Consider the following 16,592-nt stretch of genomic DNA (forward strand, 5'->3'; position numbering starts at 1 on the left):
CCCACGCGAGCTTTGCCTGAGTTTCACTCCTGCCTCTGGACAAGGTTATTGTGCTGGGTGATTTGCCCTTAACAACTCAGAAGTCCCCTTGCATTTTAGATTTAGGCTTTAAAAATTAGCATATAATTATGGAAATCACTCAGTCATTTGGCTCTTAATATTCTAAATGAAATACTGGGAATTGAAAAATATATCTTAGAATGAAGCAAATTGCCAAATTCCAGTAAAACTCTGAAGATTGCAGTGCCTTCTATCGGTTTTAATCTATGAACCAAATATTTCCAAGGATGGACGACCCAGATTTAGCATAATAGTTCTGCCAGGGAACACAGCCATCAATTACTACCCCTGTCTGAATAAGCAGGGCTCTCATTCTCATTACATTGTAAAAATGATTAAGTAGTGGCCTCCATGAGAAATGTAAAATGTTTTTCAATTAAAAGATAAATTTGAGGGTAATGATTTTATTTATAGATGATAATAACCATATTAGTCAAATTAATGAATTTGTGTTCAACAGGAGTCCAATAAATCATATTTCCATATTGCAAGAATGATTCTGACTTTCCTCACCATACAGATTTGCACATATTAAAATGGTTAGAACTGGGACTTTTAGGACCGAATGAGATTAAAGATCACTATTACAACAAAGAACCAGTTATAAGAATAACAATTGCTGCCATTTATCCAGCCCTTCTCATGCCTGACCCACATGCCTTTGTGCACGTGCTCTCCTCCAGTAGCCCTGCAGGACTGACTCTGTTATTGCCTCACTTTTCAGACAGAGCCCAGGTTCTGCTAAATGACAGACCACATTTTGGCCATTATGCTCTTCATCCTAAGGTTTCACTTATTTAAAACAAAATCCAAGATTTGACTCTTAGAAAGGCTGCAATTCAATTGTAATTAATAAGGACCCAGATTATAAAGTCGAGCATGAGACTAGAAAAGAGGAATATTCAACAATTAAGACAGATTTTCCCTCAATCGACTTGTAAAATTAACACACTCCATATAAAAATACTAGAAGCTTTTGTTTCTTCGATTGATTGATTTCATTTTGGAACTAGATAATTCTAAGTTTACAGGGACAAGTAGACGTGGAAAAATACCAGGAAAACTAAAAAGAAGAGTGCCGAGGAGAGACGACTGTATGAGGCGTCAAGGACGGTGAAGAGTCTGATGTTTTGTCCTCTCTCAAGCTAACAAGTTATCCTGCACAGTTTCATGATGCCAGTAGAAGACATGAGATTCCTGGGGAAAGCCACGTGTCTGCATTATCAACATTTTCTTGTGTGGGTTTCCCAACCCCTGATTCCCACAAGGTGGCATAGAGTGGACCATGTGACACCGGCATGTACTGTGGATTACACTAAGGGGAAGGACCCCTGAGCCTAGGAAAGCCAAATCTTTTACAGTGGGCATAGGCGTGCCTGTCCTTCGCTTCAGGGAGCTACCATCTCTATCTTTCAAGGCTGTTTGCCATCTAAATAGCCTCATAAAGATAGTCTGAACCAAAGGCATCTTAGGCTCACAAGATGTGGAAAAATGCAAGAGACCCAAAGACAATTGTCTACATCCTCTATACTTAAAACAGGAAATACAGGTGTACAAAAAGACAAGTAAGCAAATGGAATGGAAGATAAAGATCCAAATGAACCCCAATCATATGGGAATTCAGAATTTGATGAAGTTGTCATATCAAATTGGTGGGAGAAAACATGGACTTTTCAACAAATGATGCTAGGAAAGTAGGATAGTTACCTGGAACAAAATGAAGTTAGATCCACAGGTCACACTGCACTCAGAATAAGTTCCAAATGAAGCAAAGATTTAAATATTTAAAAAATGAAATACTTCGGAATTATATACATCAAAGTAATAATTGTGTATACCATACCACTAGGAAACAGTGGAAGTTTGACAGGGGTAATACTTAGTTTTATGTGTCAACTTGGCTGGGTTAAATATTTGGTGAAACACCAGAATGTGGCCAGAATGTGACTGTGAAGGTCTTTTTTAGATGAGCTAAACATTTAAATCAGTAGACTTTGAGCAAAGTAGATTATCCTTCCTAATGGGGGAGAGGGGCCATCCAATCAGCAGAAGTCCCGAAGAGAAAGACTAAGGTCCTGTGAGGAAAAAGGAAATCCTACCTTCAGACTGTCTTCAGACACAAGCTGCAACATCTCCTCTTCCCTGGGCCACCAACCTGCCAGCCTGCCCTGCAAATCTTGGACTTGGCAGCTTCCACAGTTGCAGGAGCCAATTCCTTAAACTAAACCAATCTCTGTCTCTGCGTGTGCACACACACACACCTGCACACACACATCCTATTGGTTCTGTTTCTCTGGAGAACCTTGATAAATACAATGGGGCACAGGATATATCTCAAAGCCTATCCACACAGTTAATTTATTAATTGCAATGGGCAAAAAGGGAACTTTGCAGTGCAGAGACCAGGAGGGTACTACCTTACCTGAGTGATCAACAATAATGGAAAGGTTGACATCACATGCCTCTTAATGCGTTGCACTGAGAAGGATCCAACATCATTTATGTAGAAACCCTGCCACAAATGAGCAACCTGATTCTAATCAAGAAAGCTGATCATAATAGCTAGGAAACAAAGATAAAATGGGGAAATACTCTACAAAGCATGTGGCCTGTACCCCTACAAAATGCCAGTGTCGTGAAAGACAAATATATATATATAATTGAAGACCAAAACCAAAAGGCTGAGGAACTGGTCCTGATAAAGGAAGGTAAAGACAGATGATGACCAAATACAAGTTACAATCCTGGGCTAGATCCTGGATCAGAAAGAAATGTTCTAAAGGACATTACTGAGCAGTTGGTTAGGGTTAGAAAAGGGTTGCTTTTTGTTTTTTTGTTTGAGACAGAGTCTTGCTCTGTCACCCAGGCCAGAGTGCAATGGCGCGATCTTGGCTCACTGCAACCTCCGTTTCCCAAGTTCAAATGATCCTCCTGCCTCAGCCTCCCAAGTAGCTGGGATTACAGGCATGTGCCACCATGCCTGGCTAATTTTTATATTTTTAATAGAGATAGGTGATCCCTCCACCTCGGCCTCCCAAAGTGCTGGAGTTACAGGTTTGAGCCCCCGTGTCCAGGCTACTAGAAGTGTGTTATTATTCAATCTCCTGACTCTCACTAATTGTACTCTAGTTAGGTAACAGAATGCCTTTGTTCTTATGAAAGAGAGAGAAAAGAGAAAGAGAATGACAGCAAGAAAGCAAACATGTAATGCAAACATGTAACGATGGCTAGAATTGGTGGATTCGGGTAAAGAGTGTATGAAATTCGTTGAATTCGTTGTTCTATGTTTTAGTAGAACAGGCTGGAGTGCAGTGGCACGATCTTGGCTCACTGCAACCTCTGCCTCTGGGTTCAAGCAATCCTCCCTGCCTCAGCCTCCTGAGTAGCTGGGATTACAGGCACCCACCACCATGTCTGACTAATTTTTTTTTTTTTTTTTTTTTTTTTTTTTTTTTTTTTTTTTTTTTCTGAGACAGAGTCTCGCTCTGTCGCCCAGGCTGGAGTGCAGTGGCCGGATCTCAGCTCACTGCAAGCTCCGCCCCCCGGGTTTACGCCATTCTCCTGCCTCAGCCTCCCGAGTAGCTGGGACTACAGGCGCCTGCCACCACGCCCGACTAGTTTTTTGTATTTTTTTAGTAGAGACGGGGTTTCACCGTATTAGCCAGGATGGTCTCGATCTCCTGACCTCGTGATCCGCCCGTCTCGGCCTCCCAAAGTGCTGGGATTACAAGCTTGAGCCACCGCGCCCAGCCTAATTTTTGTATTTTTTAGTAGAGACGAGGTTTCGCCATGTTGGCCAGGCTGATCTTGAACTCCTGACCTCACATGATTACCTGCCTTGGCCTCCCAAAATGCTGGGATTACAAGCGTGAGTCACTGTGCCCAGCCTCATTGTTCTATTCTTGTAACTTTCTGATGCCTGAGATTTTCTTCAGGGTAAAAATTTTGAATAAAAAATGAAAATGTAAGCATCGTAAATTGTTAAATCAAATATTAATAAGCTGGCTTTGGAAAGACAGATGTAAAAGGATTTCCAATTCAATTAATTCTATGGCAAATATTTCTGAGCATCTGTTCCAGGCATATAATCAAGATGAAGTAAGATATCGTAGCAGTGAGCTTGCCCTCTCCCCATTACCTGCTCTGGGGTCTCATGGGGTCCTCACTCCCATTAACTGATGTCATCAGTATCAGTTCCAAACCAGGTGTTATCTGGCTTGCTACAAGAGCTATTTTTAAAAATGCCTGTACCTATGATGTATTTTTCTTCCTTTATCTGTTTATTTCAAAGATTTCTTGAATACCAGTGTATTTTGCCCTAACAGTCTGACCAAGCCTGCTTCTACACTTAATCAATATGGCAGCCATGCCCTTGCCACAGGGTTTTCAGAAAAAGCCAGTACAGGAGCAGAACCTACTTAGTCTAGAGAGTGGGGCTCAGCCAGCCAACAACCACAGGAAGGGGCCATGCAGTGGGACCAAGGCTTAGACTCTGAGAGATGGAAAGTTCTTTCAGAGAACCTGACAATGGACAGTAGGGGCAGAGCCATGAACGCAGGACTTCAAAGGTAGACTTAGGGCATGAGGCAAGATCCCAGTGCTGGAGGGACCAAGGCCTCTGGACCAAAGAACTCAGACCAGGAGCAGGATAAGAGAAGGTCCAGGTGCTAAAATGCTAGTACCAACCAGGGCCCTGGGCTCAAAGGAGAAATGCAGCTGTCCCTTCCTTTAGAAGAAAAGGAGATTAGTGGAGGGTAATCTGTAAGACTAATGTTGTCACAAGCTTTTGAGCTCACAACTTCTCCAGCTATTTTGGTTACCCCTTGACCTTTGCCCTCCTTGTTCTTCATTGTCCCCACCCCAACCCCTCTGTAGACCAGTCATGGAGAATGAGGTAGAGTCAGCCTGAAGGTCTTTGTGATCACATATGCATCAAATGTTTATTTTGGCCAAATGGGAATGGTTGAAAGTAAAATTCAATATTGAGCTGATGCTGAAGCCAAAAATAATCATCAAAGACTGAACCTCTGGACTACAAAAATAAATCTGAAATTTCAACAAAAATTATTTATTATTTCAAAGTTATCAAGAATTTTAGAAGTCAGTTTTTAAATTTTGACATTTCAACACAAAACCAATTTCTTTCATTTCAACACAAAACCAGTTTCTTTTGTGGCCACAAAACCACGTTTTTATGAGATTGGTCATTCACTTTCCAATAAAGTCAGTAGGGGAGCAAGATTTCTGGGGGATTACCTTTGCCAGGGCAAGGCATTGGGGTTGATCATGTTTCACCAAGATATTAAGCTTCCCTTCCTCTCTAAGTGGCAAGCGACAAAGGCAAAGATGTATTTGTTCTTTAACTCCTGAGCTTACAGATTTGATCAGTGGCAAAAATACAAGCTCATCAAAGCAATCCCATTAACTAAGACCTGTGCATTGCTTAAAGAATGTGTTTTCTGGGTGTTTTTATTACACATTAATCTGGAATATTTACTCATATTTGAAAGCAAGTATTCAGGTATAATAATAAACCTGAACAGCATTCATCACTACATTGATTAGACTTAATGGTAACCTAGGTACATGAGGTCAGGATGTCCAAAAAAGCAATGAAGTTTGCTGTCAGACACTGCAAAGGCAATCCTAACTGCAAAGCTGAATTCCAGACTTTGGCCAAATGCATAGGCTAAATGAAACTTCCTTGCATCCTTATCTGCTACCAGATGCTTTTCAAGGTTTCCGAAGGTTTCCTGGTCTTTCCACTGAACAATTTTCAGGAATATGAGAGACACAGAATTCAGACCACATGGCAGACGACTCCCAAGGGTCCCTGGTCACTGCCAGGACCACTTAAGCATCCCTGGGGATGCAAGGCTCAGATCCCACAGCTTGTCACATTTCTTCAATCTGTTGGGGCATACAGAGGCAGAATCTGTCCTAAATCCGTACCATCTAGAGTAGTGTCCAATGCAGAGTTGGCCATCAGTACATTTGTGTTAAAAGGAATCAACAAGTGAATGAATGTATGGTCGGTAGAATGTGGCAATGTTGATATTTCATTCAAGATGAGACCAGCAGTTATCTGATTGTTTTGTTAGAAACCCACCATATAGATGCCTGAGGCTTTGAGGGAATGCTTTAGAAACAGTAGAACACCCACTCCACTCAGAGCTCCAAAAGCCATAGAGGGGACAGGGGCTGCAGTTCCAGAAAGGACTAGATTGGGAAAAGATGACTTGGAGGGAAGACAAAAAAACGTCCACGTGTAGCAGCCGTGACTCCCTGGCAGGTTCTTCCTCTGCGTAGGTGTCAGTGCCTGAGCCACGCCTGGAGCAGGCTTCTTTACTTGCATGTTGAATGTCTCTGACTCACCATCTGACATGGGTTGTGCTCGTATTTTCCATTATAGAAACCGTATCTGGTGAGTCAGGACCAGAGAGAAAACATGAGACTCATGGAGGTGTCAGAGGCGTTGGAACCAGAGTGACTCCATCTTGAGCGAGGGCTGGGAAAATGAGGCTGGGACTTGCTGGGCTGCTTTCCCAGAAAGTCAGGCATTTGAGCCTCTAGAAGTTTATGGTTAAGGGAACAGATTGATGAGGCTTACTAGACACACCCATACTTGGGAATGTCCAGATATCCCAATATCTGGAAAACAAAGGCATTCCTAATTTTGCTGTAAAGATAATAATACAGATTCTTACAAAATATAGTAATTAAAGAAAATCAATCCTTTATCACAAACGCTTGTAGAAGAGCACATCTTCCCATCATCTTTTTTTAATCCTATATAGATATATATACAAGCATTGTACCTAGGGCGGACGCGCTCTTCCTCTTACTTTCGGGAACGCCCTACTCTGTTTATGGAGTAGCTTGTTCTTTCACCACTTTACTTTCTTATTTGTTTATTTATGTATTTATTTATTTTGAGATGGAGTCTCACTCTGTTGCCAGGCTGGAGTGCAGTGGCACGATTTTTGCTGTGCACTGCAGACGCACCCGGAATTCTTTCTTGGGCGAGATAAAAGAACCGTCTCTTGGGGTCTGGATCGGGATCTCTTTCCTGTAACAGAGGGAAGGCGTTCAGGCTCTGTGGGGAGAAGGAAAGGTGAGGTAAGCCCTCATGGGTCCCCACCTTGGGCAGAGAAGTGTTCCTAACGTGAATGAGGACCCCACCCCAGGTCTGGCTCCGGGCTGCAGGGGGCGTTTGCAGGGAGAAACCACCCTACTCCTGCTAATTTCCATGGGTGACATCAGTGCCAGGCTTGATCACTGGCAGGTTCCGGGGTCAGCCCTCTGAACCAGCCCCTGATTCCTGAAATCAGGCAAATACAAATTGAAAACAACAGGGGTAATTCTCCCAGCTGAAAAGAAAGGAAGAGATGCCCTACCTTTCCCTTTTCTTCCAGAAGTTCTTTCTCCATCCTTTTCAAATGTATGTGAATCTTTTTTTTTTTTTTTTGAGACAGGGTCTTGCTCTGTCACCCAAGCTGGAGTACAGTGGCACAATCTCGGCTCACTGCAACCTCCGCCTCCTAGGTTCAAGCGATTCTTCTGCCTCAGCCTCCCGAGTAGCTGGGATTACAGGCACACACCACCACACTCAGCTAATTTTTGTATTTTTAGTAGAGACAGGGTTTCACCATGTTAGCCAGGCTAGTCTTGAACTCCTGACCTCAAGTGATCCACCTGCCCCTTGGTGTCCCAAAGTGCTAGGAGTACGGGTGTGAGCCACCGCACCTGGCCTATGTGAATCTTTTTAATGGCTAAATAAGCCAGCCTTATGACTCAGGAATGTTTCCTCGAGGAGCCAGGGGGAGCCCCCTCTTTGCGATGGAATCATCTAGGACAGGAGCGTCCCTCCAGTCTCCCACTTTCCTGGGAGGAGAAGAACCTAGAGCATCACCTGACTCCACATTGCAAAATCTGCCTAACATCAGAGCCGTGACACCTTTAGCTGCCACCTGCGATGCTCATCTTGTTCTGGTTTAAATGCTTATTCAATGATAACAGTATCTTCTTCCTCTCTACCTTTCAGGAGAGGTTTTCTGGGCTGGGAGTGGAGTTTTAAAAACTTTAATTCTATTTCACCAACACTTTGAGCAGCACCAGGCCCAGAGACTTCATGTCAGGGCCAAGGCCAGAGATGCAAATCTCTGTTGATCAGACGAAGGGGGGCCAGACCCCATGCTCTGGCTTCTTCTCCAGATTCCAAGCCACAGATTTTTCCACTCACAGACTTTGTGTTGTGGGCAGAACATGCGCTATCAGCATCAAAATATTGAGCCCAAATCTATAGGAACAGAGTTTCGAAGCTACCCACGCAGGGCTGTTACCAGCCCATGTGCTTTCATTAGGTCTCCAGGCTGAGAGGCCAGGTGGGTGGTGAGGTGCCTATGAATTGCACCACTCTGGGTGGCCTCAGATCCCCTGGCTCACTGTCCTCTCACTCCAGCAAGTTGGCTAAATTCAAGTGTCCCTCCCACTGCAGAGGACACCAATCACCTGGGCATCTTTCCCTCAGACACACAGCCCGGAGCTATCATGAATGCCAGCTGTGTCAGCTTCAACCAGCATCTTTTTCAGAGAGGCCGATCACCTGGGCACATTCACATGCCTGCTTTTTTGCAACAGCCCACCAAGACCTCACACTCTGAGAACAGAGCATTGGAGGCAGAAGATAAGGATGGAGGAGACGTGGAGAAGGAAAAGGTGTACTGGAGCTGGGCACGTAGGTGAGGGCAGTCTGGGGAGAGGCCCTCTCTGGCCTTTATGGGCCAAGCACTGGGAAAGGGCTGGGGAGGGCAGCAAGGCCACCAGCACACAGGGCCAGCGCCCTCCAAGGAAAGTGAGATAGGGCCATGCTCTGTCTGCACCCGCCTGGCTGTTCCTTCCCTCTCCAGAGGTGAGACTACTGGGCGGGCGTGCCAGCTGCCTTCAGCAGGGACTTTGGGATTGGGGAATAAGCAGCCCTTCTCCCCAGCCCACTCCCCACCTAGACATTCGTGGTCCCCGGTCTCTATTATATTTCCTTCTTTTTTTTTTTTTTTTTTTTTTTTTTTTTGAGACAGAGTTTTGCTCTTATCACCCAGGCTGGAGTGCAGTGGCACCATCTCTGCTCATTGCAAGCTCTGCCTCCCAGGTTCAAGTGATTCTCCTACCCCAGCCTCCTGAGTAGCTGGGACTACAGGCACTTGCCACCACGCCCGGCTAATTTTTTGTATTTTTTAGTAGAGACGGGGTTTCACCGTGTTAGCCAAGATGGCCTCAATCTCCACCTGCCTTGGCCTCCCAAAATGTTGGGATTACAGGCGTGAGCCACCGCGCCCAGCCCTGTTATCCTTCTTTAGGACCCCAGACAGTAAGATGAAGGTGGGAGGCTAAATATGCAGATGGCTCATGGCCAGATCATACATGAAAATAGAACTCTGACCCCAAAGCTGTAGCAGCCAGCCCAGGACGTGGCCTGATATCTTTGAATCAGACCAGCGGGACTCAGGCCACCACCTCCAGCCACCAGCCCAGGAAGCCAAACACTAACCCCTCCAATAGTGGGCCCCAAATGGCCAGGACTAGATTAATAACTGACCACTTCCCTGATGTTTGTGCCCATTTCAAGCTTAGGACCAGCTAGCTTGCCCCTGACCAATCATGTGGTTGCCCCACTCCTATTCAGCTACCCCCAGCTTCCCAAGATCAACAGCCTCCAACAGGGTACACCTGCTCATCTCTCATGTCCACGGTAAAGCTCTCCCACTCACCTGCCTGTCTTTGAGTCTCTGCCAAATGCCAGTGATGGTGGCCAGGTCCCAAGCTCTGGATAAATTGCTTTTCCTTGTGCTCCTTTGAGTGGTCTTTGTTGATTCCTTCCGATGTAAGAACCAGCCTCTCTTGTCTAGGAAGAGAGAAGACCCTTCCAGGGTCAAGGCTGCGTGAGAGCAATGTCCTCCCTGCTGCCAAAGTAAATCCATGGTGCAGTACCCAGAAGGCCGGATGCTTCTCAGGGTGACCAAGGCTTATGAAAGACATCATGCCGTGTGCCAAGGGTGGCATGGAGTCCTCTCGCCTCTAGAACCCTCCACTGCCTGCCCAGCCCTCCTGCCACCTCTTCCTGGCCCCTGCTTCCAGCCTGCTTTTCCCAGAGCAGATAATGAGACGGGGGCCTGAGGTGGTTTTCCGATGTTCGGGAGGCACTGCCCAACGTGGATGCTCCAGGCCTTGAGGCATCAGCCTTGTGGGCATCTGGTTAGAGTTTCACAGGAAGTGACACTTGGGAAAGCAAATTAAAGTCTCCAGCAGAGCTCACTGTGGTGGAGCAGCAGGCAGCATGGCTGGGGCAGGGAGGAGACGCTAGGGACAACCCCACAGAATTAGTAGCACCCTTGGCAACCCCTGGGCGGATCAGATGACTGGTAGTAGCAGTGATTAGGTACAAAACATGAAGCCCCTCCTCCACGCCAACCACCACCTTTAGGCAAAGACCGAATCGGGGCCCCAGTAGAAACAGTGGGCCCAGCTCACACCTATAATCCCAACACTTTGTGAGGCAGGAGAGTTGTTTGAGCACAAGGGTTCAAGACCAGCCTGGCAACATGGAGAGACCGTCTCTACTAAAAATACAAAAAATTAGCAGGACACGTTGGCACATGCCTGTAGTCCCAGTTACCCGGGAGGCTGAGGCGGGAAGATCACCTGGGCCCCAGAGGTTGAGGTTGCAACGAGCCAAGATCCTGCCACTATGCTCCAGCCTGGGTGACAGAGCCAGATCCAATCTCAAGAAAAAACAAAGGAAACAGTGAATCAGACTTCAGCGTAGAGTTCTCTGTGCCTTCTCAGCTCTTCCTTCAAGGAATGGAATAACTTTAATATTCAGAGATGGCCCTTGCTTTTGTCCTTGAAGAGCAGCAAGTTGAAAATATTTTTTTATTATGATGAGTCAGTGTACATTTTTTCATTATAAAAAATAACTCCTAGATGAGGTCAAATTCTTTTCTCATTTAAAGCTGTGTGCCCTCATTTGATCTGGAAGTGTTGGAGCGAGCCTTAGGAAAAGGCTAAACACTAAAGTCTTAGGGAAAAGGCTCCTATCTCACCAAAATGGTTTATCCCATATTTTGAGAAAGTGTAAATTCAGCTATGTGGAATGTTCTAGGGCAGCGGTTCCCAAACCCCGGGCTGTGGACTGGTACAGGTTGGTGGCCTATTAGGAGCAGGGCCGCATGGCAGGAGGTGAGTGGTGGGCCAGTGAGCACGCCTGCCTGAGCTCCGCCTCCTGTCAGATCAGCCACGACAGTAGATTCTCATCGCAGCTTGAACCCTGTTATGAACTGTGCCTGCGAGGGATCTAGGTTGAGCGCTCCTTATGAGAATCTAATGCCTGATGATCTGAGGTGGAACAGTTTCATCCTGAAACCATCCCCGCCATGGAACAATTGTCTTCCACGAAACCAGTCCCTGGTACCAAAAAGGTTGGGGACTGCTGTTCTACAGGTTGTAAAAAAAAAAAAAACGTACAGAACCAGACCCCAAATGTCCATACCATCAGAGACTGGATTAGACACCAAACGTCCTGGCCAATGCCAGTATTATTCTTTGTTCTTTTTTTTTTTTTTTTTAGACAGAGTCTCACTCTTTCACCCAGGCTAGAGTACAGTGGTGCAATCTAGGCTCACTGCAAGCTTCCACCTCCCAGGTTCAAGTGATTCTCTTGCCTCAGCATCCTGAGTAGCAAGGATTACAGGCACCCACTACCACAGCTGGCTAATTTTTGTATTTTGTTCTTTTTTTTTTTTTTTTTGAGACAGAGTCTCGCTCTGCCCCCAGGATGGAGTGCAGTGGCGCAATCTCGGCTCACTGCAAGCTCCGCCTCCCGGGTTCACGCCATTCTCCTGCCTCAGCCTCCCGAGTAGCTGGGACTACAGGCGCCCGCAGCTATGCCTGGCTAATTTTTTTGTATTTTTAGTAGAGATAGGGTTTCACTGTATTAGCCAGGATGGTTTCGATCTCCTGACCTCGTGATCCGCCCACCTCGGCCTCCCAAAGTGCTGGGATTACAGGCATGAGCCACCGCACCCAGCTTGTATTTTGTTCTTTTAAGTAGCAACAGGGTTTCACCACTTTGGCCAGGCTGGTCTCGAACTTCTGACATTGTGATCTGCCTGCCTCAGCCTTCCAAAGTGCTGGGATTACAGGCATGAGCCACCGCACCTGGAACCCTGTTCATTTTTGTGTTTGTTGTTAATGTTCACAAAAATTTTGTAAGCCTTACAGAATTAAGGGACTGGGATGAAAAGAAAGGAATCATGTGCCAACATGGGGGTTGAGATGTGATCTTGTCATTAAAACCTGGCTAACAATGGACAAAGAGCCATTCCCTGCATGGTGACGACAGTCATGTGGGCTTGGTCCAAGAAAGTTCTCAAAACAACACCCTTGTGAATACTCAACCCGATGAACACACTGAATTTCACTTTCTGGATCTTTTTTGAATTAGGAAAAATGCTCTCAAAAATCTCTCCGAGGAGAAGGGCAGAGCATTTGCAAACTCCCTCAGTGTTCCAGAGCCCTTTCCATATAATTCAGAGGCCCTCTCAGCCGTTCTCAGGTTCGTGGGCAGCCTCACATTGGCGCATTTCACTTTCTCTTCCATTCGTGCACTTACTCACCTTCCAAATTCCTATGCATTCCTGAGCGTTATTTTAGCCAACACAGTTTTCAGTGCAATTAAAATTCCATTAAGAAGAAAACACATGGAAGACAGAACCAAAGTGTGCTCGTCAATAGAGAATGCTAACGATTCAGATCCTAGTGACCTTTTCATCCCAGGCTCCAAGTAAAAGAAGTGAACCTCCTTTGACCTGGATATCAGTGAATTTCAGAGCACATGTGTTAGCCTAATGATGTTAAGATGCTCTGATAAAAGTAATTTACCGGATGAAGAACAGCAAGTTGGCCGGGCGCGGTGGCTCAAGCCTGTAATCCCAGCACTTTGGGAGGCTGAGACGGGCGGATCACGAGGTCAGGAGATCGAGACCATCCTGGCTAACACGGTGAAACCCCGTCTCTACTAAAAAATACAAAAAAAAAAAAAACTAGCCGGGCGAGGTGGCGGGCGCCTGTAGTCCCAGCTACTCGGGAGGCTGAGGCAGGAGAATGGCGTAAACCTGGTAGGCGGAGCTTGCAGTGAGCTGAGATCCGGCCACTGCACTCCAGTCCGGGCGACAGAGCGAGACTCCACCTCAAAAAAAAAAAAAAGAACAGCAAGTTGAAAATGTTTTTTATTGGGATGAGTCAGAGTACAGTTTTTTTCCTAACAAAAAATAACTCCTAGACAAGGTCAGATTCTATTCTCATTTGAAGCAGTGTGCCCTCATTTGATCTGGAAATGTTCAAGCGAGCCTGAATGATTAATGAAGAACTTGGGGGAAGCGCAGGGCTCTGCGAGGGCTTCTGCAGGGAAAACAGTTACCTGTGCCCAACCCCAGCCTTGCATCTCATTTGCTCTTTTTTTTTTTTTTTTTTTTTTTTTTGAGGCAAAGTCTCGCTCTGTCACCCAGACTGGAGTGCAGTGGCGCAATCTCAGCTCACTGCAGCCTCTGCCTCCCGGGTTCAAGAGATTCTTCTGGCTCAGCCTCCTGAGTAGCTGGGACTACAGGTGCCTGTGACCATGCCCGGCTAATTTTTGTTTTTTTTGTTTTTGTTTTTGAGATGGAGTTTCACTCTTTTTGCCCAGGCTAGAGTGCAATGATGCAGTCTCGGCTCAGTGCAAACTCCACCTCCAGGATTCAAGCAATTCTCCTGCCTCAGCCTCCCAATAGCTGGAATTACAGGCACCTGCCACAACCCCTTGCTAATTTTTGTATTTTTTAGTGGAGACAGGCTTTCACCATGTTGGCCTGGCTAGTCTCGAACTTCTGACCTCAAGTGATCCACCAACCTCAACCTCGCAAAGTGCTGGGATTACAGGCATGAGTCACCACACCTGGCCTCATTTTTGTATTTTTAATAAAGACAGGGTTTCACCATATTGGCCAGGCTGGTCTCAAACTCCTGACCTCGTGATCCACCCGCCTCGGCCTCCCAAAGTGCTGGGATTACAGGTGTGAGCCACCGCGTCTGGCCCTCACTTGTTCTTGATCATACTGCAGAAGAATACAATGCGATTTCCAGATGAATGAAGTTGACACTTCTCTTAAGAGAACCACCAGATTCAAAGCAATGGCTGGCTTAGACCAGCCTGGGGGTTCACTATCCAAACGTGCAAAAACCATTGACATCAGATATTTTTTACCAAAGCAGTTTCTCGAGATCAATTTCCTGCCTCAGTTAGCATCATATAAAAACTTATTTTTAAGTTTCCTGTGGCAAAAAGCATATGCCCATCACACTGGTATTTCCACATGGCTTGGCCAGGGTTGCTTCACAGGGCTCTGGGCTCCTCTGCCCCAGGCCCAATCAAAATGCATCTATGGTCTTTCAACTCTGCCTTCAGCTTTAGCTATTCCCTATGAGCTCAGGATCCCACCCCCCTTTTCACCACCTTTGCACACAGAATTTCAGATCCTTCTCTGCCTGAGGATTCATCATGGCCGTGATTCCCATTTGGCATCACCATCCCACATTTTGCTGCCTCTGAACCTTGTCTGCTGTTATTGTTAAGACTTTCTTGGCATTCAAGGCTTGCATTTATTCCTGGACTTTGATCTTCAATCCTAGCGTGTAAGACTTCTGTAACTAAGCCAGCATGGCGGCACATGCCTGTAGTCCCAGATACTTGGGAGGCTGAAGCTGGAGCACGGCTTGAGGTCAGGAGTTCAAGACCAGCCTGGCAACGTAGTGAGACTTCTGCCTCTTTAAAAAAAAAAAAAAAAAAAAAGGAGGCACAGTGGCTTGCGCTTGTAATCCCAGCACTTTGGGAGGCCAAGGTGGGCAGATCACAAGGTCAGGAGTTTGAGACCAGCCTGGCCAACACAGTGAAACCCCGTCTCTACTAAAAACACAAAAATTAACTGGGCCTGATGGTGGATGCCTGTAATCCCAGTTACTCGGGAGGCTGAGGCAGGAGAATCACTTAAAAGGTGGAGGTTGCAGTGAGCTGAGATCGCGCCACTGCACTCCAGCCTGGGCAACAGAGCTAGACTCCATCTCAAAAAACAAACAAACAAGACTCCTACCTCTAAAAAACAAAAAAAACAAGAAACAGACTCCTTACTCTAGACTATCCCTGTCCAGCCTCAAGTGTGAGTTCCTACATTCCTGGTCGGGGATCTGCTCAAACTTCCTGTCTCCTACTTCTCCCCATGGTCTTCCCTCCTCCAATGTGAACAAAGAGTTCATGGACCAGGTCAGGCCTGGAGGCCTCAAAGTCACTGTTAGAATCCCCAAGAGGCAGCTTCACAAGACTCAGGTGATGATGCTGACTCTGTAGTCCAGTGGTTTTCAAAGTGTGGTCCCTGGACCAGCAGCATCAGCAGCCTCTGAGAACAACTTAGAAATGCACCTTCTTGGGGTTTTCGGCGGGCCTCCCGGGGACAAAAATGGCTATGGCTAGCGATTTCTACCTGCGCTACTACGTAGGGCACAAGGGCAAGTTTGGGCACGAGTTTCTGGAGTTCGAATTTCGGCCGGACGGAAAGCTTAGATATGCCAACAACAGCAATTACAAAAATGATGTCATGATCAGAAAAGAGGCTTATGTGCACAAGAGTGTAATGGAAGAACTGAAGAGAATTATTGATGACAGTGAAATTACAAAAGAAGATGATGCTTTGTGGCCTCCCCCTGATAGGGTTGGCCGACAGGAGCTTGAAATTGTAATTGGGGATGAGCACATATCTTTTACCACATCAAAAATAGGTTCTCTTATTGACGTAAATCAGTCAAAGGATCCTGAAGGTCTTCGAGTATTTTACTATTTGGTACAAGACTTAAAATGTTTAGTTTTCAGTCTTATTGGATTACACTTCAAGATTAAACCAATTTAAATTGTATGTTTTCAAGCTGTTTGTATATTTAATTAAGGGATGGGAGGGGTTATTTGTCATTTACAATATTGAGGTTTTTATGAATGTGAAGCAAACAAAAAGAAATTTGTATGTAAACTGAAAATAAGAAAATACATTAGCAAGCTTAATGGTTATCCTTGCTTGAGTCCACATGGGTTGGACAGTCCCCACACACATTAAATTCTGTAAATAAAAGCCACCTTTTGTTAAAAATTTGCTCTAATAAAACATACCAAATCCTGAAAAAAAAAAAAAAAAAAAAAAAAAAAAAAAAAGAAATGCACCTTCTTAGGCACTGCCACAGCTGTATTGAATCAAACATTCTGCTTTAACCTGCCGCACTTGTGCTCTAACGAGTCTCCAGATGATTCTAATATGGAGAGGGGAAGTGGGCAGGGATTTCAAGGAAGGCTTTCCCGACATCTGTGTGGTTCAGGCCGTCACCCTCAGAATGCACAGTCCTCAGTTGGCCCCCTGGAGCCATAGCCCTGGAGTTTGGGGACTGTATCAGGAAGTCATTCA

The 16,592-nt window shown here is 45.7% G+C and overlaps 1 protein-coding gene across 1 annotated transcript; it reads left to right on the plus strand.

The window, feature by feature from the left end:
• Positions 1 to 15,576: 15,576 nt before the first annotated feature.
• Positions 15,577 to 16,310, plus strand: LOC115894574 (protein mago nashi homolog 2). Its single transcript, XM_030922214.1, has one exon. The coding sequence runs from the start codon at positions 15,603 to 15,605 to the stop codon at positions 16,047 to 16,049; it is 447 nt and encodes a 148-aa protein (XP_030778074.1). The 5' UTR covers positions 15,577 to 15,602; the 3' UTR covers positions 16,050 to 16,310.
• Positions 16,311 to 16,592: the final 282 nt, after the last annotated feature.

This window comes from Rhinopithecus roxellana, chromosome 18, assembly GCF_007565055.1.
Source record: "Rhinopithecus roxellana isolate Shanxi Qingling chromosome 18, ASM756505v1, whole genome shotgun sequence".
NCBI classification, from domain to species: domain Eukaryota; kingdom Metazoa; phylum Chordata; class Mammalia; order Primates; family Cercopithecidae; genus Rhinopithecus; species Rhinopithecus roxellana.